General features: G+C 53.6%; 9 protein-coding genes across 9 annotated transcripts in view; 4 read left to right on the forward strand and 5 right to left on the reverse strand.

The window, feature by feature from the left end:
- Nucleotides 1–1,641: 1,641 nt before the first annotated feature.
- W97_02591 (uncharacterized protein) lies at nt 1,642–3,826 on the forward strand (the record flags this gene model as incomplete). Its single annotated transcript, XM_007780491.1, has 4 exons — nt 1,642–2,222; nt 2,278–2,523; nt 2,571–2,731; nt 2,784–3,826. The coding sequence occupies 4 exons, from the start codon at nt 1,642–1,644 to the stop codon at nt 3,824–3,826; spliced, it is 2,031 nt and encodes a 676-aa protein (XP_007778681.1).
- A 176-nt stretch (nt 3,827–4,002) lies between these two features.
- On the reverse strand, nt 4,003–5,058 carry W97_02592 (uncharacterized protein; the record flags this gene model as incomplete). Its single annotated transcript, XM_007780492.1, has 1 exon — nt 4,003–5,058. One exon carries the CDS (start codon nt 5,056–5,058, stop codon nt 4,003–4,005), a length of 1,056 nt encoding a protein of 351 aa, XP_007778682.1.
- Nucleotides 5,059–6,151: 1,093 nt separating this feature from the next.
- W97_02593 (uncharacterized protein) lies at nt 6,152–8,260 on the forward strand (the record flags this gene model as incomplete). Its single annotated transcript, XM_007780493.1, has 1 exon — nt 6,152–8,260. One exon carries the CDS (start codon nt 6,152–6,154, stop codon nt 8,258–8,260), a length of 2,109 nt encoding a protein of 702 aa, XP_007778683.1.
- A 5,653-nt stretch (nt 8,261–13,913) lies between these two features.
- Nucleotides 13,914–15,204, reverse strand: W97_02594 (uncharacterized protein; the record flags this gene model as incomplete). The annotated part of the gene is made up of 3 exons (XM_007780494.1): nt 13,914–14,651; nt 14,707–15,060; nt 15,199–15,204. 3 exons carry the CDS (start codon nt 15,202–15,204, stop codon nt 13,914–13,916), a joined length of 1,098 nt encoding a protein of 365 aa, XP_007778684.1.
- Nucleotides 15,205–16,098: 894 nt separating this feature from the next.
- On the forward strand, nt 16,099–17,168 carry W97_02595 (uncharacterized protein; the record flags this gene model as incomplete). The annotated part of the gene is made up of 2 exons (XM_007780495.1): nt 16,099–16,836; nt 16,911–17,168. 2 exons carry the CDS (start codon nt 16,099–16,101, stop codon nt 17,166–17,168), a joined length of 996 nt encoding a protein of 331 aa, XP_007778685.1.
- A 1,146-nt stretch (nt 17,169–18,314) lies between these two features.
- W97_02596 (uncharacterized protein) lies at nt 18,315–20,229 on the reverse strand (the record flags this gene model as incomplete). Its single annotated transcript, XM_007780496.1, has 4 exons — nt 18,315–19,103; nt 19,175–19,663; nt 19,717–19,797; nt 19,855–20,229. The coding sequence occupies 4 exons, from the start codon at nt 20,227–20,229 to the stop codon at nt 18,315–18,317; spliced, it is 1,734 nt and encodes a 577-aa protein (XP_007778686.1).
- A 656-nt stretch (nt 20,230–20,885) lies between these two features.
- Nucleotides 20,886–21,954, reverse strand: W97_02597 (uncharacterized protein; the record flags this gene model as incomplete). Its single annotated transcript, XM_007780497.1, has 3 exons — nt 20,886–21,122; nt 21,184–21,690; nt 21,751–21,954. 3 exons carry the CDS (start codon nt 21,952–21,954, stop codon nt 20,886–20,888), a joined length of 948 nt encoding a protein of 315 aa, XP_007778687.1.
- Nucleotides 21,955–22,491: 537 nt separating this feature from the next.
- Nucleotides 22,492–23,075, forward strand: W97_02598 (uncharacterized protein; the record flags this gene model as incomplete). The annotated part of the gene is made up of 3 exons (XM_007780498.1): nt 22,492–22,519; nt 22,685–22,824; nt 22,896–23,075. 3 exons carry the CDS (start codon nt 22,492–22,494, stop codon nt 23,073–23,075), a joined length of 348 nt encoding a protein of 115 aa, XP_007778688.1.
- A 400-nt stretch (nt 23,076–23,475) lies between these two features.
- W97_02599 (uncharacterized protein) overlaps nt 23,476–23,985 on the reverse strand; it is a gene marked incomplete at both ends in the record, with an annotated part of 1,112 nt that continues 602 nt past the window's right edge. Inside the window, one exon of the mRNA XM_007780499.1 lies at nt 23,476–23,957. Coding sequence (XP_007778689.1) covers nt 23,476–23,957 — 482 coding nt within the window. The remainder of the gene's footprint in view (nt 23,958–23,985) is intronic.

Raw genomic sequence — 23,985 nt, forward strand, 5'->3', positions numbered from 1 at the left:
TGATCTGTGCTGTGGGAAGTATAAGCGTTGTGGGGGAGAGATAATCGAATATCAGTGACTTTCGAGGCGAAGTCCGTCCGGTGAATCCGAAAAACCCATTGCGTCAGTCGGTCGTCTTCGCGTTCATTCTAAACGAGACACGTCCAATGCTACAACTTAAGGTGGTGGTCACTACTCGAGTGCTGGGTGCACTCGGCGCCGAAAGGGCAGGTTTTACACCCTCTGACGACAACAGTCTCCGGCGATTACAGCCTTCCGTCGTTCACAGTGCCACCACTGTCAAGATTTTGGTTGCTGAACAGCTGATTGGGACGCTGCGCCTGTTTTGACGTGCTATCTAAACTATCTTGGAAATACATCAACGACGTCTCGTTCCTTCTCCTCTTTTTCTTATCTGAGAGTTCCTCCAAGGAAATCACAATGACCGAAGTCTCCGCTGATGAATCAGCCATGATTACCACGGCGTCAAAATCAGCCGTAGCGGCAATTGCAGACGCTATGAGCAATTTCAGCTCGGCCCCGACCATTTGGAAGAGATCTCCTCCGAGCAGCCATGGGCGAGGAACATACCATTTGCCGGCGGAGCACTATATGAATCACTATTAGCGCTGTAATTCAATGATGTGGCGCCGCGACTACTGGGTCCCGGTCCGCGTGTCCGGCTGAAACCTGAATGAGACCCAGACCTACCTTGGAGTTTCCACAGTGAAGATACCCATTGCAGCCGGCTCTAGCACAGCATGATGACACGCACGAAGAGTAGGTGCAAGCTCGAGCATCGAGTTCCTGGCAAAAGTATCAGGTTTGACTATCCGGCATCAAGGGTGAGTGTACGGAAGCGTACAACGTCTCGCTCCACGGGCGCCATCTCCTCCGTTGGCATGGTGACGCCGAGAGCCGCGAGGGCTGCAAAGATAGAGAGTAGTTGGAGGAGACGCATGTTGATGTGTTATTCTTGAGCTCTATCTGTTGAGATACAGAAGATGCAGAACGGCTGGGGAAGAGATGCTGTAATGAAAAGACGACGACAGAGCAGGAAGCGGACTGTTTAATAGATGTCGAGTCCCCCTCCCCTCACACTACTGCCAGGGTGGAAATTTTACCATCCTTGAGAGTTAAGAGGACGCATATGTACGAGTAACTCAACCCCGCCTTCGGATGAGTTGCATACACGAACGGGAGGCCTCGCTGGCCACCTTAGTTCGAGCGGGAACCGGCCTCCTGTTTCTGATTTGTGCGAATTCTAAACTTGCTTGGATGAGGCACTTTACTCGATGGAAGGGCGGGAGGTGCTTGTATCGTGTGACTCCGACTGCAAGGGATGAGGCACGAGTGCCACCACAAACTTCGCGAGCCCCGCGCCTTTGGGCAACAGAAGATGCTAAGTTTAGCGGGCTTGCTGCTACGATGCCGCTGATGATGCTGGGTTGAGAAGAAACCCCCAAGCATGTTCGTACATTTGTTGCTGCGCAGTTGGAGGGCTCGTAGTTCGGTGTTACCTAATTAGGTAACTAACTTGACACGCAGCACCAAGCGGCAATGGAGTTGGCGGCCTGAGGCGCTAACAGCGTCACCGCATCGCTTGCGCTTCTGTGTTTTCCCACTGCAAATCATCATGCATCTTCCGATTGCTTGCGATTCATGTCGTCCCCAGTGCTTTCACCGGACCAGGCGCGAGCGCTGTTTGATATCCTTACCCACAGGGAGACCTACTCTGAAATAGAAAACTTCAAGTGGCCGGATGCCATCCACAAATACGGCCATCCGTTCACGCTAGACAAGGGAACCACATCAACATCCCCCGTCCTGCAAATACTGCTCTCCAAGTTCGTTTTAGAGCTTCCGGGCTTGCGTGACGTTTCAGACGCGTTTTGGCAAGAGCGATGCCAGACAATAATAGAGAAGCTTGGAGCAGCAGAGCTCTCCGAAAGCTACGACAAGGGTGCCTTAGGCCTTCGGAAGTCCCTTGCTACAGCAATCTCGGCCTTGATTGAGTATCCTGCAAGGGGTTGTCTGGGTGGCTTTCCGACTCGCGAGGTGCAGGCGGACCGCAGGTACGACACTTCAAAGCCGGAAGATGTCGTGCAAGCATGGGACGACTTCCTCCAGCAATTGGTCTACGGGGACCTGATTGATGTGCTGTTCAAGAAGGCCGCAGAGACAGACAACCTCAAGGAGCACCCGTCGCTTGTGCAAGCAGCTCACGAATTTGTGATTGTCAAGTGAGTCTTCGCTGGCGCATACCACTTGACTGCAACACCATCTGATCCAGACAAGCTTAGGGTCGCTGTTACATCATGTGATAGTGCTATCTCCGGACGGACAGTACCTAATCAGGACCGTTGAGAATGTCCACAAGCTCGTTCCCTATACTCTGATCCGCCAGACTCTCCGAGTCGGCAATGCTGCAACCATGATCAATGGCATGGTGAAGCTTATGCTAGCCAAAGTCAGTGTCGGAACATTCACGAACTGGATGGGTATCAGTCAAGGCGCCGATGAAGGAATGAATTTAATGCAACAGTATGTAGACTTTGACGGTCCTGTTAGCGAGATCTGACGGCTATCAGAATCATATCCACCGTCATGGGCTGGGACATTAAGGAGTTCCAGAAGCGGGCATTGAAGCTCGAGAAGAGCAAGGACAGCCCCGGCAAGGAGTATCTGGACTCTATCAAGGCGCATGTGAAATTGAGCCGAGAGGAACATGAGAAGCGCAGGAAGCTCAGCCGTAGGTTGTTTAGATTCCGGCTATGAGCCTTCACTGACCACCTTGTCTACAGAGAAGAAAGAAAAGTCAATAGTAGCCGTCATTTTTGAGTCCGCTTCTCTGGATACGTCCTCGGTGTCGGAGGCACAGTACGCCAAGGCTCTTGAGTATCTTACGGTTCAGCTCTCAATCCGCGACCGGGAGGAGCTCACCAAGATCTTCTGCAAGATGCAACCCGACTTACTGACGCAAGCCGTTCGAGACCTTGTGGCCGCCTACGATCCGATCATCCGCGACGTCCACAACGCTGTTGACCTCAGCGCCACGCTGACCGATCTCGAGAACTTTCTGAACGATCTGATCAAGTTATCAAGGCCCCCGACCGTAAGAAAAGAGAAGAAGCCCAAGAGTGGCAGTGCACCCTCGTCGGCAACAACTTCCGGAGACGAATCGTCAACAGAATCGAGAATGAAGCCAATGCCTTCTGTAGAGGAATACGTGAGACTCCTGAAGAAGCATCAGGGTGCCTCCCACCGCTTTCTGCATCAGGTCTGCAAGAACGGTCCACAGATCGCGCAATGGTTCCGGGACTATGCACACCACGCCGCCTCCCAGTTCCGCCCATCCACACAAGGCACCAACGATGAGCGAAAAGCCGGATCCAGAGGAGCGGGCACCATGACGCCCAGTCTCGAGTCAATCTTCTCCAACCTTCCCGAATCTAAGGCTAAGGACGTGCTGCCGAAGCTCGACTCCCACGCCGAATATCTCAAGAGCCTTTCTGACGCCTCGGCCGCACGTATGAAGGCAATTCTATCGAGCAGCAAGAATACAAACTACGGCCCGGGCATATACCTAGCTAAATGGCAAGAGCTACTGAATGCTACGCCGATTACGCCGCTGGCAGCGAAGGGACCGGTAAGGAGCGGGACTTCCAAGGATGTCCGGGAGGCGGGAGCCATAGATGTAGATGGGGAGACGAAGAGCCACGGATCGGTCGAGGTGGCGAAAGGCCAGGGCAAGGGGAAGGAGCCAGAGGCGCCGGACGTCAGCGACGTTGTCAAGCTGCTCGGGCCTAAGTTTAGGGAAATGCTGGCTAGTAGAGTAGAGGTTTGATCAGATGTTTTCAAACCAGTTATACAAACCCATAGCGCGAAATCATCATAGTAGTGCATCTCTATGTCTTTGTTGTGGCTAGTATATCTTACCAACACATTTCTCTGATGGTCAAATCTTGGTAACCCAGTCCCAGTTCAAATCCCGAGCAGCACCTGCAAATCCGAGCTAAGAAACTAAATAAACAGCACCGCTTCCCATGGGTCTTTCCAGAAATATCTCTTGTTCGCCGGAATAACACAGCTTTCTGGACACCCCTGAAACTTATCCACATCCTTAGCCAGCTCAATTGCAAGTAGTAGAATCCCACCCGCGTGGAACATCAGACACCCCAGAAACTCTGGAAACTCTATCTCCACCGGAGGCCTGTCCCTGGAATGCCACGCAACCAACCTGTTCCTTACCTCCCTACCCACGCCCAAAGCAACCAAGGAATACGCCACGACAAAGCCAGGGCTCAATCCGCGGAGCCATCCATCTCGTATGATCTTCCCATTCTCATGGTCTGAGTGAGAGGATACAAGCAACATAAGGAGGCACGCGACGCGCAAGGCGTTGACTTCCGTCCTGAGCTCCTCACCTTCCGGGGCGACTGGCTCGGGATCAGTTTCCGGGGGGACACTCCAGGCCAGATTTGGGATGCTGATGATCCAGGTATTGAGCACCGCGCCGAGAATTCCTATGGTTGTCAACAAGTTCCGTGAGTCGAGGGCCCAGATGGCTTCCTTTTCGGAGCGGTGGGAGAAGGCGATGAGCTGACCCAGGCACTGCGCGAAGACATATAACGGCGGGATGAGCGTCCCCACCCACCATGCATCACGATGCTGCGTCTCACGCCGGGCGACGCCTGGTTGTACCACTATGAGTGGGACGAAGCGCGTCGGTGGGCGGCCAGGGGGAGATTCTTCTACGGCCGCTTCCATGCCTGCGACACAGCTCAAGTAGTACTGCCAGTCCCCTCCCGGAGGTTTTCCGTCCCAGAGTGAACGTCCTACCTTTACGGCATTTAGGAGGAGCTGGCCGGTCGGGTAGGTCGGCGAGTAGAGGAAGTGGAGAACCTCCCGGAAGTACTTCCACTGGCGGTCGCGAGGAACGTAGCGGAGATTGGAGAGGCAACCGGCGAGGGCGGCGCCGGTCAAGTTCCAGGTGATCGTTTTAGTGATTACTTCGGTCCAGCTACGGAAAGAGGGAGGGAAACGGAGACTGGGATCGTCGAAAGTGACGTTTGACATGGAGATACGGAGGACGTGTATTCTAAGCCTTTTGACGGAAGGCAATGTCTTGAACGTGAGTGATGTTCTAGCTGCGCGAAACGAACGACAATCTACATGCTTGAATGTGGCTTGAATGCTCAGTATGTAGCAGCTGTCTTATCGCTTCGGACGAGAAGGATGGCAAGACAACAGGATCAATAAGGCCACTTTGGCAGGACCGAAAGCCACAACGTTGGCCCCGCGCGCCCTGGCAGTGACGAAGCACCGTGCCGTCTGGGAAAACAGTGGGTCGGGCTTCGCGGTTCGTGGTGGTGAATCCGTCCTTCTGCGCTTCAGCTGCATCGTGACTTGGACTTCTGCTAGGCTGCTAGGTGCAGCTCCGCCAGCGCTGTTGGGCGAATCGCTCACCGACAACATGCGCAAGGCATGCACGACTCAGTCGCGCGCACATCTTCACCCACTAGAAACGTAAAGCCTCCAGCCTAGAGTTCTATTCGCTGCTGGAGGTTAATGTTGTGATGGCAACTGTTCTGGCACGAAGGCCTCGTAAAGCGACGCCTCTTCCACCGCGAACCATGGATCGAAATTCCAGCTTTCAGTTCTCTTCTGGATGACAGCCCCGCCGTTTTTGACATCCACGCCTTTTCTCGCGTGTGTCACCGAACAGGAGGTGCGGGTCGGATCGAATGCTGCATGAACGAGCGGCGCTAAAGTATTTCCTTCTTGGCCCGGCAAAGTCACCAAAACAACGCCGGCGGAACGACACCATACGGGCAACAACAACCGCCAGCCTCACCAGCAGACCTGTACATTCTTTCCAGAGCAGCACTGCATACGGCGTTTGGAGTTTTGCAATTGACTTCTTTGATCGACGCGGAGGATAACTAATTGCGACGCGACGACGACGACGACTAGTCTGCCGTTTTAAGCCAGCCACCACACTTCCAACAGCAGCACGCACCCATGCTCTTGCGACAACCACAACACGCAGCTCGACGACACAGCACCACTACTTCGAGGTCGCGGCCGACGATAGATCTTACTAAACACTGGATACGGCGACAATCCCAAAGTCTGCCAAGCAGGCCGCGGCGTCTGCCTTGACGCCGCGATGGATGGCCCACCTCCGCCGCCTCCACCCCCTCACGGCGCGAATCCCAAGTCATCGAGTGGCTCAGGGCTGCCACCGGGCAACTACGACATATTCATAATCCCTCCACACTCCTCCGGGGGAGGCTTTCTGTACCTACCTTCTCTCCAGCCGCAACGGAACAGCTTTCTCGCAGGTGTAGCCTGTACACTTTTAGCCGTCGGAGTCTGGACAATTGTAGAACCTGTGGTCAAGCAATGGTTCGCCTCAACAATGTCGAATATCTCCAGTGGAGGTGGAGGTGGAGGGGTAGTCCTGTTGGTTATCGGAGTCGGTATCGCAGGCTGGGCATGGGGCAAGACTCAGAGCGAGCATCCGGCTGCTGGTAGCGGAGACGGACCAAGGGGGAGTCAAGCAGGCGGTGCCAGTCCGAGGCCGGGAGCAGGCTCCCACACTCACTCAGGCGGCTACCAACAAACGGGCAGTGGCTTCCCTGGCGGTGGCCCTCCTCCTCCACAGAACCCAGGCGGTGGACCAGGTTATGGACCGCCTCCACATAGTCACCACCAGCGCCAGCACGAGCAATGGCCTCCTCCGCCGCCGCCGCCTCCACGACCACCTTCACCCCCTTTCTCTGAACCGGACGCGGATCCCAAATCACCACCAAAGCCTGAGAGCAATCGCAGCTCGTCGGCCAGTTGGGAGAAGGCACGCGAGGAGACCCGGAAGAGGGAGGAAGAGCGGAAGCGACAAGCGGAGGAGAAACTACGGCAAGAGGAGGAAGGGCGGAAACGAAAGGAAGCCGAGCAGGCAGCTAAAGCCGCAGAGGAGAAGAAGAAGTGGGAGACGGCAAGAGCACGGGAAAAGGAGGCCGCCGCACGGGCGCAGCGGGAACGAACCGCTCAAGAGCGGGTAAAGAAACTGCGGGAAGAGCAGGAAGCCAGAGAGAAGGAGGCCAGGGAGAAACTAGAGTGGGAAATCCGAGAAAAGGTCGAGGCAGAAGCTGCAGCCACAAAGGCCAAGGAGGACGCAGAGAGAGCAAAGGCCGACGCCGAGAAGGCCGCGAAAGCCAAGGCCGACGCCGACCGAGCGGAGAGGCTCAAAGCCGTCCGCGAGCGCGCCGAGAAGGCAAAGCAGGAACGCGAAGCCGCCGCCAAAGCGAAAGCCACGCAAGAAGCACCTCCCCCTAAGCCGCCCGCTCCCCCCTCCGCAAGATCTCCTCCCTCAACCAGAACCTATGGCGTCGGCGAACGCACCGACCCATACGCTCCCGCAGCTCCCCCACCTAGAGTGCCTTACGAGAAACCATCCGCAAAGTCCTACGTCGGCACCGACTCCCCCTCCGCCTTCCGCCCCTACGACACCGCGACCCCCCAACCCCGCCCGAACCACGCAAAATCGACCTCCTCGTTCTCATCCTCCTACACCTCCTCCTATGCCCCCAGCGCCACGACCGCCCGCACAACCCCGCCCCCCAGCCACCGCGGGCCCTACTCAACCTCTGACCCAGACAAGATCGTGATCAAAGCCGTCTACCTCTTCAGCAACCTCTTCCCGAAGCCCGCCGCCGAGCTCGTCGCAGGCGTGGACCGCGTAACCGACGGCCTGATCCTTCGGATGACGACCGAGGGCCTCTTCATCGACGACGACGTCCGCGACGTCGCGCAGCGTGAGTGGGACGTCAAGGCGTGGACGGTCAAGGGCATCGAGATCTTTTGTTCCAAGGCGCCGGCGGGGCTGCTGCCCGTGGGGAGCGGCGAGCGCGAAGGAGCCAAGGAGCACGCGGGGCTGCGGTTTTTCTCGGGCCAGACGGGGGGGAATGGCGGGCCGGGGAAACTGAGCCCGGAGGATACGGATTTGGCGGTTGAGAAACTCTTGAGGAGTTGTAAGGCGAGTTGCTCGGGGGGTGTGGCGGGGGATCAGAAGAGTGGGCTGCATGTCTTGAGAGCTACTATTAAGGATCAGGAGGGGCGGAAATACGTCTTTTTGATTGATGAGACGGAGGGGTGGAAAGTTGCTGTGGGACTGCAGAGGATGAGAAGAGGGAGTATGGTGAGGGGCATGGCGGTTGTGGGAATGCCGGCGATGGAGGTGAGGAGGTTGGCGGCGTTTTGGACGCCGCCGCAGTAGAAGGGGCGGAAACGAGTGCTTGCGAAGATGCTGAGAGATGCTGTGGATAGATATGGGAGGTTGTGGATTTGGAGGACATGTTGACGGGAGGGAGGATTGTGGTGTTGCATTCCGATCAGCACATTCCTGGGACCATGAGCGAGGAGCAGTGTTTGTTCAAAGTTGCATCAGCGTGTGGAGTTCATGTTAGTTGTGAGCGTTTTGTCGTCGCTCGTTCATACCCCTTGCCCTCTTTTTCTGTTGCCGCAGTTGTTTTTTCTCTAGAAGAGCGGTTACATACGTAGTTGGCCCTGTCCCTGTATCTAGGGTGTGAATAGGTTACTTTTGGCGAGAGAGACCTCCGTACAACACACCGTATCAACTGCTACCATTAAGACTATTTCCCACGTGATCAATTGGGAACAGACTCCAATACTACTCGAGTGATCGTGGAGACATTTCGTGCTGAGTCAGCATCACCAGGTTCTTGCCTACATGTAGACGGCACCAAGCATCACTACCTGACTTAGCTCTCCTCTTTGAAGCGAACTACGTATATGGCAACACCGTCTTCAATGGGAAGCGTCAACGGCAGGAGTGCAGGTGGGGAAATTTCGACACTGCCATCTCTCGATAACTAGGGCACTTATGTCCCAACAAGCCACTTTTCCAAAAGTCACGTACGCGCTTGAGACGAGTCCTTCTCGAGCTGTGTACCTTTCTGTTCCGTTGGTGCCGTTACCCATACAGGTAAATCTGTTTGGATAACTTCAGGATGCGTTCCGTTTTTTTTTTGAGGTCTCGTGAACGATAATGAGGATGTCACTCTATTATGTACACCGTCCACTGGCCAATGGTTTGCGAAGATTCTGTTAAATCCTTCCGACTGAGAGCTTTTCCGTACAAGTCATCATTTCGGCATGGTCGTTCGTGACTGTGCACTCGGTCTATGCTATATGCCTTCCTTCTACTCGCGGCGCCCGAAGCCTCTAAACCTGCCTGTACAACAACAATAATCGAGATGGCAATCGCTGAGGCAGTAGCCGGGTCGAAACATGTTTTCTCTCGGCGTGAAATTACCTCCTCTTCTCCCACAAACTCGAACTCATAAGATGTGCAGGTATAGATTTCTTCGGAAACTCCAAGCACCTGCACTCCCTCGTTCCGCGTCACCCGCTGAAATTCTTCGCATCTCATCCTTACTCTTCGTACGGCCGTGTTACCTTGGTGCGTTCTCGAACCATATCCGGCCACCTCCGCTCTTCAATTTACGTCGAACCGTCTCGTCCTCGCGTTCCCTCACGTTCGACCGATTCGCTCCGTGCCCAGCTGCATCATTATATATCCACCGACTCCCGCTATGCGACCGACTGGTCCAATTCGCTCCACGTCCAGCTATCTCGCTCTATATCTCGCCGCTACTTTCCATATCTCACCGCTGCTCTCAATATCCCGCCAACCCATCCTTGTCAAACAGCACTGACACCATGTCTGTACAGGTCTCCTTCATTTGCTTAGCTACATTGATGTACCATCAAGTTCTTTGGTGCTCAAACATCAAACTGTAGAACCTGTTGCGATACGAGGCCGCAAGCTCCACTCGGACATCAGCTACTTTGGCACCTTATATCACTTCAATCCCCAACCTTTGGTCACCTCATTTCGCACGTCGCAGAGCTCCGCCGAGCATGCAGGGCCTCCTCGGTCTCACTTCTCCCATTTGCCCTCACGTTCATCGTTAGCTTTTGCTTTCCTCACCTCTAGCCTGGTGCAAGATTTCATCTTTCGTCAACAGATCAGAGACCCTTTTGGCTCTCCGTCGCACTTTTACCTCACTTTCACCCTCCGTCACTCGCTTGCCTTGATGCCTTCATCCCTCGACTCTTCGGTATGTCTGTCAATCTGTATTGAAGCTAGCGTCTGCACAGTTGGTAAGGGGATATATCCACATCCGATGTCTTGAAGCTAGTGTCCTGCCAGTTCTCTACAGCCGCCACTCCCACCTCGGACTTGAAATGGTGTGCGCCCGGCATTCCGATTATCGAAGCATTGTCTTGCCATTTCTTCGAAGCTCCGTTTCTCTTCAAACCCTCTCGCGCTCGAAATCATCCAGCAGTCAACTCATAGCACTTTGCCACACCGCCACGACTTCGACTCCACTCAACCAGGTGAACTTGAGCCATCTCAACAAGAGATACCGTTCAAACTTGCCATCACCGGGGTTTCCTGCCAATCGAAGCCCTATCTAATGGCAGATGCCTCACAAGTACCAGAAGATTATCCGCCAAACACGAACGACATTACCACCCAAGCGCCCCATAGGGACCAACGACCGAATGCCACCTCTAAGAAGGCCTTGTATTACCGGTGCTGTCAGCTGTGTTATCTCCGCACGCACAATTAAGTAGAGGACCCTCAATCTTACCTCTTCTAGCAGCTTTGTTCGCTCTCACCGCTCCGTCCGCAAGGTTAACGTCATCCGGATCACCAATGTCAATAGATTCATGAATTTAAAGGTTTGACGGCTTGAAAAGCCGATTCTGCAGGGGAACGGCCGCGAACTCGACGAGTTCGTTCTTTTCCGACCTTACACACTTTGTCCAATTCTGCCAACTCCCCACACTAACAGCATGCTGATAGGGATTGGGAAAGAGGCTGCAGCTCTACAGGAACGCTTCATAGATCGAGAGGTATTCTCTATTGCGGATCAAGCTGCTGCCGCACTCTTAACTTCATCCGATACCGCTAATAATCCACAGGACTACAACATTTCCGCCGCCACGCGGCTCTTTACGCCACCGTTTCGGACGTCTACGCTTTAGCATGTCGACGTTATCACGCCCGGCACAAATACGGTTCCGTCTTAGTACTATAAGTCACCGGAAAGTGACTCGACTGAGTTCGGGAAGCATGTTGATGCGGGAGACAGGCGTCACGAAACGTACAGCAGGCGCTTTGATCGACATTCCTCGGCAGATCTCAATCATAACCAGCATCGTAATCAGTCCCCTGCGTACGGATTGCAGCTTCCGAACTGTTTACTTCAATGGCTGGAGGTCCGCCAAAAGACAAATGCTTAACTTGCCGATCGCTTCGACAACTCCGCGACGTGCTCACGAACCCGCCCTTAAATCCTTTAACAGATATCACGCGTTTGCCCTCCATCACTCATGTACACTCGGCCAGTACTCTTCCCATATGCTTACCCTACGCCAAACGACTCTACCTCTCTCATCACGTCCGTAACGTATCTCCGTCCGCTGTTTGCGAAGAGTAGGCCCATCAGCTGCAGCTCCCCTAGACCGGTTGGCGGTGCGGTTCGCTTGTTCCCGCGTCGGTCGAGAAGGAGATGGAGTGTCCTCGTTGCAGATTCTCCGTAATCCCTGCGCCGGTGTGACTGTCGGCATTTGAGGCAATTGAGGCGTTGGTGGTATTGGCGTCATCTGAGGCAATTGCGCAATTCGAGGCGATTGCAATATTTGAGCCGTCCGAGGTGCTTGAGGTGCTGGCGTCCTTGATCTCTCCGTCCGCGGTTTATCCGTACTTGCTGTGGTTCCAGCTTGTCTCGCACGTCGCTTGATATCCGCTTTGATCATCTTCTCCCAGAACCAACATTTGAACCGCTGCCAGGGCATGCGGTCTTGTGTTTCCTGTCTTTGCTGTGCTTTACATTCCATCCCGTGTCTGCATGATGCGTAACGTTCGTTAAGTGCTTCAGCGTAAGCCACTTCATTAAGTGCTTCTGCATAGGGCGGGGGCTGCTCGTCGCTATGATCCGGAAGTCCAGATGTTATGTGTGCCATTTTGAGTTCATTCAGAGGTTTCTGGCGTCGAATGGTGGGGTAAGGTTAGTTTACCACGTTGGATAGATCTCCGCTGCATAGGTGTGCAGTGAGGAGATACTTCTGCTAGAAGAGATGAATCAGTCAAGTATTTATGTACGTGTTTATTGCTTCGAGCGGGGTGTCCTACCACTTCGCTGACCGAGGCAGCTCCTACGTTTTGTATGCCGCGCAGCCAAGCTGTGGGGAGCGTAAGCATACCTACCATGGGACACTGCGGGAAGCCTTTGGAACGGTCCATGGTACCGCCGTACCGGAACAGTTTCGGCCCCATGAGAAACCGTAGAGGCTACGATTATCGTAAGTCAAATTTTCCTCGTATGTGATTTGACTATCCTATTGTCACACTCGTGGACGGCAAGAACGGCATTGAAACTGGTTCTTTTGTCGGGAGTTTTACTGTTGATTCATGGTTGCGCCAAGGTCAGCAACCCCCAAAGGCCCCTTTCATACGTGGTTCAACGAGAAGCTTATCAAGGCAATAAGCCTGTACGAACAAAAACTGAAGTATGTATCCTCCCTCTTCCATCTCCTCGTACCTGCAAGAGTTGGTACCTTTCAATAGACACCACGATATAAGCTTTTATCAGCGAGCTGATTCCGCCAATTGTCAAATTTGTCTCACCCCTGCAATGGAGCCCAAGTCGTCCACGTCTCGAATCCAAGCCGACGAGAGGCCGCCGAGCTATGATGCAACAGCCGATGAAGACAGCGGAAAAGAGATCCTCAAGACTATAAAGACCACGCTATCTACCCAGGCCCGATCACCCCTCGGCGAGCCTTCGCCCATCGAGGTGCAACGGCTACGAAATTTCCTCTTGTATACCCTTCTCGTGGACTACCAAGTAGGCCTCCAGCGCAAGGTTGCTTTAAGCCAAGCGGATGCAAATCACTTCTTACAACTCCGGGACAGCATGGAATTCTATGTCCAAGCGGCCGACGAGGTATGCCCAACAGAACAAGAGAGGCAAGCGCTTGGGCCATACTTCTGGTCGCATCTTCACAATCCGTGCCGAACCCTACGGGTGCCATCGGACGTTGTGCTTGTGGCGCTAGACCGATGGGTCACTTACCGCGACGCTGATGGCCGCTATAAGAGTTGTCTAGGACCAGTCCGCCATAGCGAGGGCTTACGTCATGGTGACACATATATTCCGCATTCACATACTTCTCGAGTCCGAGCATGTCACTCTTCCATGATCTGTTGTACTAAGATCAAGTTGTGACTGTGCTGGAGCTGTAATGGTATTACGGCATGAACGAAATACTTGACTTCAGATGAAAGTGATAAGGATCCATCCGGCAGTACAACGCTTTCATGCGTCGGTCGTACACGGCATCCAAGACATATAAACCACGTTCGGGAAAGTCAGCTCTATTATCCGGGAGGCGCCATGATGAAGCATCACGTTGTATCTCTCGACTCATGTTTGCTACACTGGCGGGAAGGTTCTCATGTTTCAGCATCAGTGGCTGCATCACAATCTGCCCAAACACGAAATCCAGCAGCCTCGACCGAATCCACCTCCTCCCCCTCTTCCTCATCTGTAACATTGATTGAGCTTCCTTTGGGCCTTTCCATTCGATAAACTCTCCTGATGGTGGTAGCTGGCGTCCTGCCGTCCTCAAGGAGGATCTTGGGCGACGATAGCGGGTCCGGAATACCTATCCATGACAGCCAAGGGCTCTTGATTGTTGGAGATGATCCGTCTCTTTGGATGGTATAACAGTAAGCGTACTCGTTTTCTGTGCTGAGTCTTGTGTCGGGTTCAGAGAGCTTTGCGTGACCCTGTTGGAGCATTGGTTAGAGATGTTTTGTGTCGAGGCAGCCGTTACAAACTCACCAAGATCATGGGTGTCGGCAGCGGTCCCACTGGATCCAGGATCTTCTCCGCCTCGGACAGATACTGCTTGCATACCTCGAGGACTCTGGGTACAAGAATGTAGTGTCTCTCGATATGCTCGCTAAGCTTTTTCTTCCAGTCGTTGTAGCAGTCCCGTGCTTTGGCTTTTTTCTCTTCCCACTCATAGTTGTACCCAAAGACCAAGAATGCCTCTGTAGCATTACGATCCTCGTACACCAATGCGTGTGCCCTACCAGCTGTCTCGTCATTGAATTTCCATACCCTCCGCTGAACAGGGCCAAGTGCGAATTTTCCACCAGTAGTCTCCTGGATAGGACTCATATCTGTTTCTAATTGTTCGCGGTACATATCAGAGAATGAGTTGCTTCGATCGTCCTTGAACTCCTTAATCTTTTCATTGATACGGTCTTCCTTTCTGCTTAACTCCTTCTTCATCCGACCGATACAATCATTGAGAGCGGCAACGGCAGTGTTGTAGCCGTCATTATCGCCTTTGATGGCTTTCGAACGCGCGAGGCGCGCCTGATGAGCATAGATCCAGCATCGACGATTGAAGGCCAGGAAATAACACGTCAGCGCGTGCGCGAGGCTCTGCTCAATTGCATCATCGAACCAAGATCCCCACATATCGACTAGCTCGTTTATGATGGATAACAGGCTGGCATCGGGTTTTTCCTGGGCTTCTAACCATTTGAGGTTATCCTCCTACGCATGATTAGAACAGCGTCCTACAAGTAGGCATCTCCTGATCACAACATACCGAAAGGCGCTTGAGCTGGGCTGCGTCTATATCTTTGTTCAAGAAGCTCTTCTGGTTGTCGGAAAGCCAGTGAATCGTCTCACGAATCCGGTTGTTGATCTTCTGGAGATCTTTCCCATCGTAGGTGCTGTCTTGTGCTTTGAGCACGGACTTGGAGGTAGCATCTGTCAACTTTCCCAGCTCCGTGTTCTGGAAGATGACCCAGCCCAACGATATTCCGGCAGAAACCGCAACGCCTATCCCGCCAGGAACCGCAAACGCCAGAGTCGAACAAGCTCCAATAATAGCATCGTCAAGCTCTATCTTCTCGCGAGCTGGTGGTGGCTTGTTTTCGGGGTAGAAGTCCTCATCTTGCTGTTAGTCGTATCTGGTCAGTTTGTGTTACTACCAGAATGCCTGCACCGAATAACATGGAAGTTGGAGCACTTCGCATCTCGGTTGGTTGAGTTGGGTTACCTGGTGGTCTCTTCGTATCTGTTCCACAGATCGTACCCCCATATTTCGCAGCGCAGCTGGGGTGGAATGCTCTGTAAAGGCGCCTGTTACGTTCTGTGATCTCCCCACTGTGAGGTTCTGAACAGAAGGGAAGTTAAAGCCAAGCGAAAGTGACCACTCTGAATCCTAAGATTACATTGGCTTCTCTACTTATAAATATTCTTTGGAGTTATCTGAGACCTTTCCTGCTACAAGCCTACAGCCATACAACACCGATTCCGGCCCAAGTTACGCGATAAATCGAGACCGGTACCGGCATCTGCATATGGCGGTGGCTAGCTGAAGTGTCATGCAGCTCATGCATGTCTAGCTCAGATCAGATGCCCAGACCAGCTGAAATGTTGCCGCTAACTCTTTAGCTGGCATTAGAGTCGAGTATCGTGTGCTCATTCAGGATTGGGTTGCCAAGATCAATAGTTTTGCTGGTGGGGTTGTTTAAATTAGGGTTTCCATCTGTGCGGCCCTCGCTGAGTCCAGCCCAGGCCCAACCTCCCCGCGGAGAGCTGTGGCATCAACATCAGCTCACGTTCGGTTTCACCAAAGCTGTGGCATGTTAGTCCAGGATAGTCACGAATCAAATATGCGAGCTACAAGCCAACTAAGCGCTGGACAAGCATCTAGGCTCCGCATCCTGCAAGCCATAGCCTCCTTGGCAGGGAAAAAGCAACCTAGAACAGTTCTAATCAAGCCTCAACATGCATGGCTTAATGGGATTTGAACAACACACAGTCTAGATTACTAATCTTGAAGACGGAAGACGGTTGGTTTTGTACACATTTGTCTGTCCCGTGTGAATCTCGTTGTATAATTCAAATCTGTGCTGGCAATTGCACGCTGGTAGTCAAAAATTAGCTTCAGCATTCAACCTTTCACAAACCCATTGAATCGTCGTACTCAATGAAGAAGTATTTTGGGATAGGAGGTGGCCGTAAAGAGAAGAAGGGAACCCACGAGATCGACAGGCGGCGAGAGGAAACAAAACGAGAAGAGGAAAGGCGGGAGGAAGCAAAACGAGAAGGGAATGGTCGCGAGGAATCAAGACGAGAAGAGAAGGCTAACGAGGGATTTGACGGCGCCGATGCTTTGGACGTTGCGGAAGAGTTCAGGGATCACGAAAGAGAACGTAAGCCAGAGGGTCACGAAGTCGAGGGTCCAGCCACGTCTAGCCACCATTTCGACCGCAATACCAACCACTCCGGAGACGTTGTATCTTCGAAGACTCCCCAGCCCGCTGGTGATACGGTCATCCACATTGTAGAACCGAAGAACACTACATGGTTCCCCGTAGAACTGCTAAGCGCAGATGGCACCTCCAATTATCTTAGGAATATAACAAACCGCATGCACGAAACAACGGTGCAGTTCGCATACGTTATCAACAAGCCGGCCCCCAAATGGAGAATCACCGATTTCAAGGACAAACCTTGGATGGTCCCTGGCATAATTCACGGACAGAAGGAGGCCATCTCTGGAATAATGAATGGGCTCAAACAAGTGATGGCAGCGGAAGGTATTCAGCCTTCAATGAATGGGGTGGGAAGCGAGAAGAAGAACCTGATTGTCACTTTTGGGGAGAACAACTACAAAAACCAAGGCAAGCTAGTCGATGCACTTGGTGGAATCTACCTAGATCAGGTACACACGTTTCTGCCGCCCAATCCGTAAGTCGGTAGAGGTTTCTGAGCAAAAAAGGCTGACTGCTCCATCAGGGTGCCGTAGCGATGTACAACAGACTCGAAGCCATCTCCTTCTCTGACACGAAATCTGTTCAGAGCCAATACCTGAACCAATGGCGAATTTGGAAGTTGTGCGATCGAGTCATGGACAACTTCATATCCGAACACATGGAAGCGACCGAGCCACCATCGAACCCCGGGCACTTGCACATCCCAAGCCAGCCATTCCGGAGTGAAAGCAAGTACGACAGTTCTAACCCATTCACCAGCCGCGACCGGGAAACTATCTGAGATGAGCGGTAGAACCTCGGGTTCTGCTAGTAGGCCCAGGCAGATTGGATCGATATGGTGGTGGAAGTGGCAAGGCGTCTTTAAGATGTAGTGCTTGCGGCGGAGTACAGCAGAGGACGCAAGGAGGCAGGGTTGCTGGCAAATAAAGGCAGTCTCTCTATACAGAAGATGGTCGTTTACGAATCCCCTTGCACATTTGTAAGATGGTGGCAAATTGGCAGCGCAAGATTGACAGACTTACCTTCGTACAGCAGGCTTAAAGAAGCAAGCCCTGGATATAGTTTGGCACGGCATTACCATGTGATATCTTTGGATGAGTTGCAACTAACCGTTGCCCTAAAGCTTCCACTTTGTATTATGAAAGAAGAGTTTCGACTAGCAAATCTTAATCACCTGACGTGTCGGAGATAACATCACTACAAGGACGTAATGTTCAAATAAGGTTCATCACACTCTCTAATAATTAGGAGACATACACCTATTTCTATACAGTACTCTCCGCAGCGAAGTGCTACGCCGTCAGTTATGAGCTTAGGGAAATACGTAGCCATTTTTACATGGCATTTTCTATAACATGGTGCTCTCAGATTAACAGGAGATGTGCAAGCCAAACTTCACCAGCCGCACCCCGGTTAGTATGGCGTCCGCAGTCGTGAGCTCGCTGGTAATCAGTCATGCTTGCAAATATTATGCGTCTCCTTCCGAGCAATAAACAAGGCGACCGGGGAGGAGCTGAGAGCTGCAACTCCTTTTCACGAGACGAGATCAAGGTATGATTAGTAGCGATCAGCGAGAGTGCGAAACCAGTTGCCCCCTAGGATTGCCAGGAGATGACCGCATTCCGGGACGACGAAGGCCTCCTGGTGCAGCATGCGGCAATGGGTAACGAGATGAAGCAGGGGTTCAGAAGGCTGTTCGGATACCTGCTTAGAGGGTCAGTTGCAATGACAAATCTTTTGATTCACTCTAGGGATGAGTCACACTGCTCGAACGCGGCGGAAAGCGTCCTCTGGTTGTATCTCACTGGTATTTTTCAGCTACCTTATCTCGCTTAGCAAAGTATAGATAGTCTCTGTATCTATCCTCTTTCAGTGGCATAAGTCCCAAATCCCCACACTTGCACTATTCCAAGCATAACCAAGAAAATCACTCCATAAACCCGTTCTCCCTCAGATACTTCTCAAACGCCGGTCCTCTGCTCGCCACCAGCTTAACCAACACCTCCGGCGCATCCATAACCTCCATCACGACCTCCACGATCTTGACCGAATCCGGCGCCCTCAACGCCTCGTCCTCCAGCACCTTCTCCATCTCCTCTTTCGTACTCACGCGCCAGAACGAGCTCTCCGGGCTCGGATGCGAGAACAGCGGCAGCAGGAACTGGTACTGACTCGGCGGAATCGCGTTGTACGGCTGCTTGGCGCCATGGATGACCCTCTCGATCGTATACCCGCCATTGTTGATAATGAAGATGATGGGCTTTACCCCAACCGCGACCATGGTGCTAATCTCCTGCACCGTGAGCGCTAGACTTCCATCCCCGGTCACCAGGATAGTCCGCCCCCGTGGCATGCCCTGCTCACGGTGCAGTTCATCGCGTGCGAGTTCCGCACCGAGAGTGCAGGGCGTGGCGTAGCCGATGCTACCATAGTAGGTCTGCGTGATGTAGGTCACGTCGCGCTGCGGGAAGGGCACGGCGGCGAGACCGTAGGAGGCCGTGCCAGTGTCGGCGATGAGGATGTCGTGCGGCTGGAGGAAGGAGGCGAGCCGGGGCCAGATCCATTTCTGAGTGATGTGCTTGGCCGGGTCGATGGTTGCGAGGTCTTGTTGGGGGGGCGGGAGTTGCGGCATAGGGACGCTCATGGGCTGGAGGGTCTCGGCTAGGCGGGCGAGGAGGGGTTTAATGTGAGTATTTGCGTAAGTTTTGCCTTTGACCTGGAGGATATTAGTGACTGGGCATCATCCCTTTGCGTACGGTTACCACTGGTGTTGGTAGTTTTGCTTACGTCGACGTCTGTTGGGTTTATTTTGATAGTCGTCTCCGGGCGAAGTTTCCTGGAGAAAGCAGCGTTCGTGTCCGCGGGAATGTCGCCTAGTAGGAGTACCAGATCACTTCCCTCGATGGCCTCTCCCACGCCTGGTGCACATACTTTGCCGCTGTAAATGCCAACGAAGCACTCATGAGTCTCGTCGACAATGCCTTTGCCCATGCCTGAAGAAAAGATAGGGATCTTCAGCTTATCTGCCAATCGCCTGGCCTCGTCTTGGGCGCCGTGGCGGTGGGTGAGTGCATCCACGAAAAGAGCCGGATTCTTTGAGGATCCCAGCGCTTGCGTGATGGCCTCAATCGCTGTATCCTGGCTCTTTGCCTCGAATGGTAGTGACAAGTCAATGGGAGTCTTCAGCCGCTCTGCAGGCACGTGCTCGGCTACGATGTCCAGCGGAAAGAATATGTAGACCGGCCGCGACTGGATGAAGCATTCTCTGATCACGCGCTATGCCACGCCAATCAGACATGCGAAGACTATCCATGTCCACAGGTACTCACATCAATCTCAGCGGGTGCCTTCTGGGCATCCCACAGCTCAGCCTCTGCAACGCGCGCTGGTTTAGACATTTTTTTGTATACCTGGATACCAAGCATCAGCTTCTGCGTCTCCTGGCCGTGGTCAATAGAATTGCCTACCCCATGATCTGGGTCTGAATCGATAGAATGATGGATCAACATCCTCTTCTCCTGAAACAGCCGCGGCGTCTGCCCAACGACATGGATAACTTTGACCTGCTCCGCATGCGCGCCCACGACGCCGTTCAGCGCGCTCAGCTCGCCGACTCCGTGAGTAGTCACCATGACCCCCGGGACACCCTTTACTCTGCCATACCCGTCCGTAGCGTAAGAGGCGTTAAGCTCGTTCGCATTGCCGATCCAGCGGAGACCTTCCACGTCGTAGATGTGGTCTAGGAGGTCGAGGTTGAAGTCACCGGGGACGCCCAGGATTGTGGAGACACCGACTTGCTTTATGCGTTCCCAGAGGTAGCGGCCTAAGGGAATAGTTGCCATGACGATTGGAGACGGACTTTGACTTGTAGAAGATTCACGATGAAAGATATATGAAAGAAAGTACAGCCAATTTGTTTGCTTAGTGTTGCAAGTGCGTCATTCAATAACAGCAGCAAGCGGAAGAGAACAGCTAATGATGACAGCAGTGAAGATTGCTTGAGTGATACAAGTAGCAATCGAGCAGATACCTCAAGCTTGGTGGTTAGGATAACAGCGGAGGATCAATATTGCTTGGAGGAGTCGCATGCCCTTGCTTGGCCATCAGTCTCCACTCATTCTCCGCAATACCCGAAAAATGCAGGGCATACGCCACGTGCAAGCTACACGAGACTGGTGCTCCGAGGATTATCAAACATTTCACCGATTGGAGGTCATGAAGAATCTCTGGTCCTCTGTCCGAGGCTATGGAGGGCGCGGCGGAGGTTTTGGTTGCAGTGACGAGTTACCTCGGCTACATACGGCTTTACTGCAGCGAAGTCGGAGGAGACTGGACCATCACATCAATATCAGAGACACAAGATGGCATTGAACATCACGAAAGTATGTATACAAGATTTATCAAAAGCTAGCCTAGGGGTTCTGGCCGCAGATACTCGAAGCAACCCATAATCTTGCCGAACGCTTCCCGAAAAGCTCAAATGCGCAACGCTCAAAGCTCATCCTTCAGCAGTGGTCACCTCTGTCGCACCGGCAAGCGAGTTGTTCTTTGCTTCTTCGTAGGTCGCCAGCCTGAAGTCATATGAGAGCTCAAAGTCCGCCTTCGGGTTGCCCTTGAGCGGCTCGAAGTCCACTATCAAGGAGTTCTTGACGGCGAAGACAGCGTCGTCGGTAATGTACTTATCGCGGCGATCGAAAATCTGAGTCACTATTGGTTTGTATCCCGGCGCAGTGACCTACGAAAGGGAGTCAGTCACTACGGTCCCACAGACAGACAGTAGCATAGAATAGACTCACGATAAAGTGTATATGCGCCGGCCTGTACGGGTGTCTGTCTAACAGCTGAAGTATCTTCCCAGCGGGGCCGTCAAACGGGATCGGATAGCTCGTCGGCCTCAAGCAATAGATTTCGTACTTCCCATCCTTCCCTGTCGTGAACCGACCCCTGAGGTTCATGTCAGGCTGGTCCGGATCCTGTTGCTCATACAGCCCATTGGGCGCCGTATGCCATATATCCAACTCCGCGCCCTCAATCGGCTTGCCCGTTAGGTAATCCGTCACCTGGCCGTGCATCCATGTGTTATCCCCATTCTCTATGCCAGATACAATCGTGTCGCCCATGGCGCGCTGAGGAGCGTCTTTCCGCCAGAAGGGGCCTAGGATTGCACTTGCGGTCGGCGCGTCGGAGGCGTCTGTGGCAAGCTTGTAGGTGATCTCGTCGACAAGGGATTCAAGGCCTAGGACGTCGCAGACAAGCTGGCCTTCGTTGCGGCGGTCGTCCGACATGCGGCCGGCTTCGTTGATCTGGTTGTTTGTCAATTACGGGCGTTGCAGCTGACGAGCATGCGAGGAAGAGCATCATACAAGTTCCACTCCTGCCATCCACTCGTCGACTGTGAGCTCGTTTTCTCGTGCCCAGTCATGGAGGTGCTGTATGGCGCTTCCGATCACCTGCCGTATGCGCGGCGAGGCTTTAGGTCCCGTTGCATTGATAACGTTCTGAGTGAAGGTCGTATCGAACTTGGAAGCCGACTTCGAATCGCCGTTCGCAACGGCACTCTCGGTCATCGTGTCTAAGCGAGAGTATAGTTCAGGATAGTACACAAAACGACGTCAATACTGCGCGGATGTCTTAGCAGGCAAGCAAAGGATATACACACGGATACTGGTAGACTTACCACGATATATTCAAAGCGCTTCTGAACAGCTACTGTAAGACTAAACAAAAGATCACCCCGACTGCAGCAGTAAGCTCTGAGGCGTATTATAGTGGGGGGCCCTCGCGGGGCATCGGAAGGCGCACCAGTGGTTGCCGGTTGAGGTTTGCGATCCTCTAATGGCGGCAAATGAAACGGTGAATACATCCTGTGTGCTTGGAAGTGGTGATACGTGACCTCAAAAGACGGTAAGCTCTGCTTCAAGGTCCTTTCCCGGCATACGGATGAAGCACCAGGAGATCCAGGACGTTCGGGGCAGGGAGCGGATTCGGATGCCGTCAACCACCTAACTATCGATACAGAGATCACGTGCGCGATACATACCTGAGCGATCTCACAGCTCAGAGCTCATACACCACAACCGCAGAGACCCTTACCACCACCTACAATGTCCTCAGGCTACGGCCTAGCCGGTGGTACGACCTTCCTCGCTCACATCCTCCCATTGCTCCGCCCAATTGTCCTCCTGCACCTGCCCGCAGCTCACATCCATCCGGACCTCATTCCAACCACTCAACACAGACCCTTAGAGCGCCCAAGGCAATTACACAACTGCTAGAAAAGATACTGACACCGCGCAGGGCCCTCCCGCTGCTTCCCGTTCTGGCAAGAAGTCCTCGCCTGCTACGTCACCAACACCTCCACCGATGACGACTCCGGAAAGGCGAAATGCACGCCCGTCCTCGACGACTACTATGAGTGCCTGCACCACAAGAAGGAGGTACCATCGCCGAACAAACCTCATCATCATTAGCCACATTGAAAGGACTCGAAGCTGACACAAATCCCAAGGCCGCCAAAACCCGCGCCCTCCAAGCCGCTTACCGAAAAGCGCAGGCTGCGCACCCGCGCGAAGATGCGCCGTCGGCGGGCCAGATAAGGAGTTTAGGGTTGCTGGATGCGCCTGCGCCGGAGAAGGACATCAAGCGGCCGAGGGTGATCCCGAGTGTGAGGGACGATGGAGTTGCGTAGACCGCAGAGGGAATGGGAAGGGCAGGGGCTGTATATACCACATCAATGAATTGGGGTTGTGAAAGGCATGAACAAGCGGACCGGTGATATTGTTGCGGTGAGACGATGTCGGAGGAGGAGGTGCACGCATTTGCTGGGGTAGTGGTTCTGGGAGTGTCATTGGGGATGATATGGCCGGGCGGTTGTGCCGATGGACTTGTGCCATGAGCTCACCGTACAGTCTCATACCGCCATCTCGTCTCCGCACCCCGTGAGTGTGATCCTTCAACCCAGTCGAGTCTCGAGACCGGCATCTACCTTTCATCCCCTGGCCCCTACTTTCACCGCAAACATCCAGCTTCCCCTCCTAACCAACTGCCTCCCCAGCACCCACCGTCTCTTCCAATCCAGCCACCATCGCTCAAAACACACCCCTAACCTCCACACCCTCATCCCCCACCCTAAACGCCCCCCACCTCCCCACCCTCTCCCCAAATCGGTCCGTCAGTACCTCGACCGCATTGACCATTTCCGCCATCTCCGCCCTCCTCCCTCCTCCACCACCGCCACCATACACAACAGCCGCATCCCTCCTCCCCTTCGGCAAACAGCTCACAAAAACATGCACATCGACCAGGAACGGGAACGTGCGGCCCAACGCCGGCCGCGCCGTGTTTGAGGCGAAGATCGAGGGGTGGGGTTCAGGCTCTGCCCTATGCAGTGCCCGTGCCTGTGGTTGCTCGCTACCAGGCTCTGCATTTGGGCCTTGGACAGGGGGTTCGACGGGCCCTCCGCCAGGAGTGGGACGAGGAGTTATCGCGCCGTTTACCAGCACGGTACAGATGGAGTGGGTGCGTGTTAGGTGGGTTAGGGAGCGGAGGGAGGTGGTTAGGAGGGTGTGTGCTGGAGGATGTTAGTGCTGTTTTTGAAC

Source organism: Coniosporium apollinis (genome assembly GCF_000281105.1).
Source record: "Coniosporium apollinis CBS 100218 chromosome Unknown supercont1.10, whole genome shotgun sequence".
Lineage (NCBI taxonomy): Eukaryota > Fungi > Ascomycota > Dothideomycetes > Coniosporium > Coniosporium apollinis.